At 40.4% G+C, this 1,692-nt stretch overlaps 1 protein-coding gene across 1 annotated transcript; it reads left to right on the top strand.

Annotated features, from left to right (window-relative positions):
• Positions 1–264: 264 nt before the first annotated feature.
• Positions 265–1,218, top strand: LOC121966419 (matrix-remodeling-associated protein 5-like; the record flags this gene model as incomplete). Its single annotated transcript, XM_042516514.1, has 3 exons — positions 265–528; positions 664–790; positions 1,138–1,218. Coding segments are annotated over 3 exons (472 nt in total), but the record flags the coding sequence as incomplete, so codon positions are not given.
• Positions 1,219–1,692: the final 474 nt, after the last annotated feature.

The following is a 1,692-nucleotide window of genomic DNA, read 5'->3' as shown; positions in this document are numbered from 1 at the left end:
CGTTCTGGACTAGTTGGAGTCTATTAATGGAGGTGGAGCTGAAACCATAAAGGAGTGAGTTGCAGTAGTCCAGATGGCAGGAAATGAAGTTGGTGAAGTTTTGCACCTTCAGGCAAAGCATGGTATTCCTTTTAAAAGCAATTCAAATACTAACTCAAAGTTATTAGGCCATATGAAAAATTCTTTGTTGACTTGATTTTAGATACTAAGCTGCAAGTTGTTTTTTTTTTAAAAAAGTCAAGGCTGCTGTTAATCCCTCCACAGGTACGAGTGTCTGGCCACTAATGCTGTGGGCATTGCCAAAAGAACTGTGCAGTTGGAGATGAGGGCAGATTCCCCCTCCATCTCCCACCAGCCTCCTCCTCTTCCTGTCCCTCCAACCCACCACCATGGAGTGCCATCCCGAAAGCACTCTGTCACAGCTATGTATGGTTCTGCTGTCTACCTCCACTGTCCAGAATCTATCGGATCAGCAAGAGGGACCATCTGGCAGCTACCATCCAAGACCATCATGGAACATCGATACAGGTAACTTACTTTTATAAATGTACGAATCAGTACAACATTGATCATATTATCAATACATTAAAATGTTTTAGTTTCCATTCAACATCACTGACTGCTTTAATATCAGGCTCATTTCTCTCCCCTATCTGCCTGCAGTCCGGAGAGACCAATTAAAGTTTTCCATAATGGGACTCTGAGGATACTTCAGCTAACAGAGCTAGATGGTGGAAATTATCTGTGTGTCTTTCAGCGGCCCAATGGGGAGGACATGGAGCTCTTCCAGGTATGAACCGGACAGATAACGACTTCAGGCAGGTTCATTTTGCTGCCAGCTTCTTTCCAGTAGTCTTCATTTCATTTCTGGCTGAGAACACTCTTTGTTCATTAAAAATCCCTCTCTTATTAGTGAGTGTCAAAGTCATATTGTAAAGACGTCTAACATGTCTTTACCTTAAAGAATCAAAGGCGTTAAAAATAGGATTTAAATTTTTCTGTAAATGGGTTCGGCAATAGCTGTAGCAGCAGGGTTGAGTGATCAATACTTGGCTGAAGTCTGTATTTTCCAAGCTGTCACTTTCACACTAAAGGTTTTATGTATTTTGTCATTTTTTTATGTATTTCCTTCATCAGTTGGAGGTGTTAATGACCCCTCCCAGAATTGAGCATGTGAGGACTGCACAGACCAGGGTCACCTTTGGAGAAAACTTCCAGGTAAATTTGGGGAGCTTGCTCAGAGATTATTTAATGTAGCCTGTGAACTTTTCTATATCAGTTTTTTTTTCAGTATGTTCTATTTTTTCCCTAAAATTTGTGAATCTATAATGATGAATACAATAATGTTAGGATAAGACATATAGGTCTGATTTCTCAAAAGCGTAATTAAAGCATTCATGATTTTTTTGGCCTTTTGGGGGCATGGACACAGCACTGATATATTAACACTCTATAATGTGTGTATAGCAGAAGTATTAGCATCAGTTACCTATTGAAACATTCTGCAGCTAAAAACATTACCATCCATTTGGTTTTCTGTTTTGGTCTCAATCCACTCCTAACTTTGTCTGTCTGCTGTTTGGTGCTGGGCGGTTAGTGTACAGTGGGTTTATCAGAGCTTCTTCATGGCTAAAACCAAGGTTGATTAGGATGGTGACTGCAGGCTGCATTACCAAAACAATGGGTTGAAAG

Source organism: Plectropomus leopardus, unplaced genomic scaffold (genome assembly GCF_008729295.1).
Source record: "Plectropomus leopardus isolate mb unplaced genomic scaffold, YSFRI_Pleo_2.0 unplaced_scaffold24469, whole genome shotgun sequence".
NCBI lineage: Eukaryota > Metazoa > Chordata > Actinopteri > Perciformes > Serranidae > Plectropomus > Plectropomus leopardus.
Note: the sequence above shows the minus strand (reverse complement) of the source record. Positions and strands in the feature narration are given on the sequence as shown.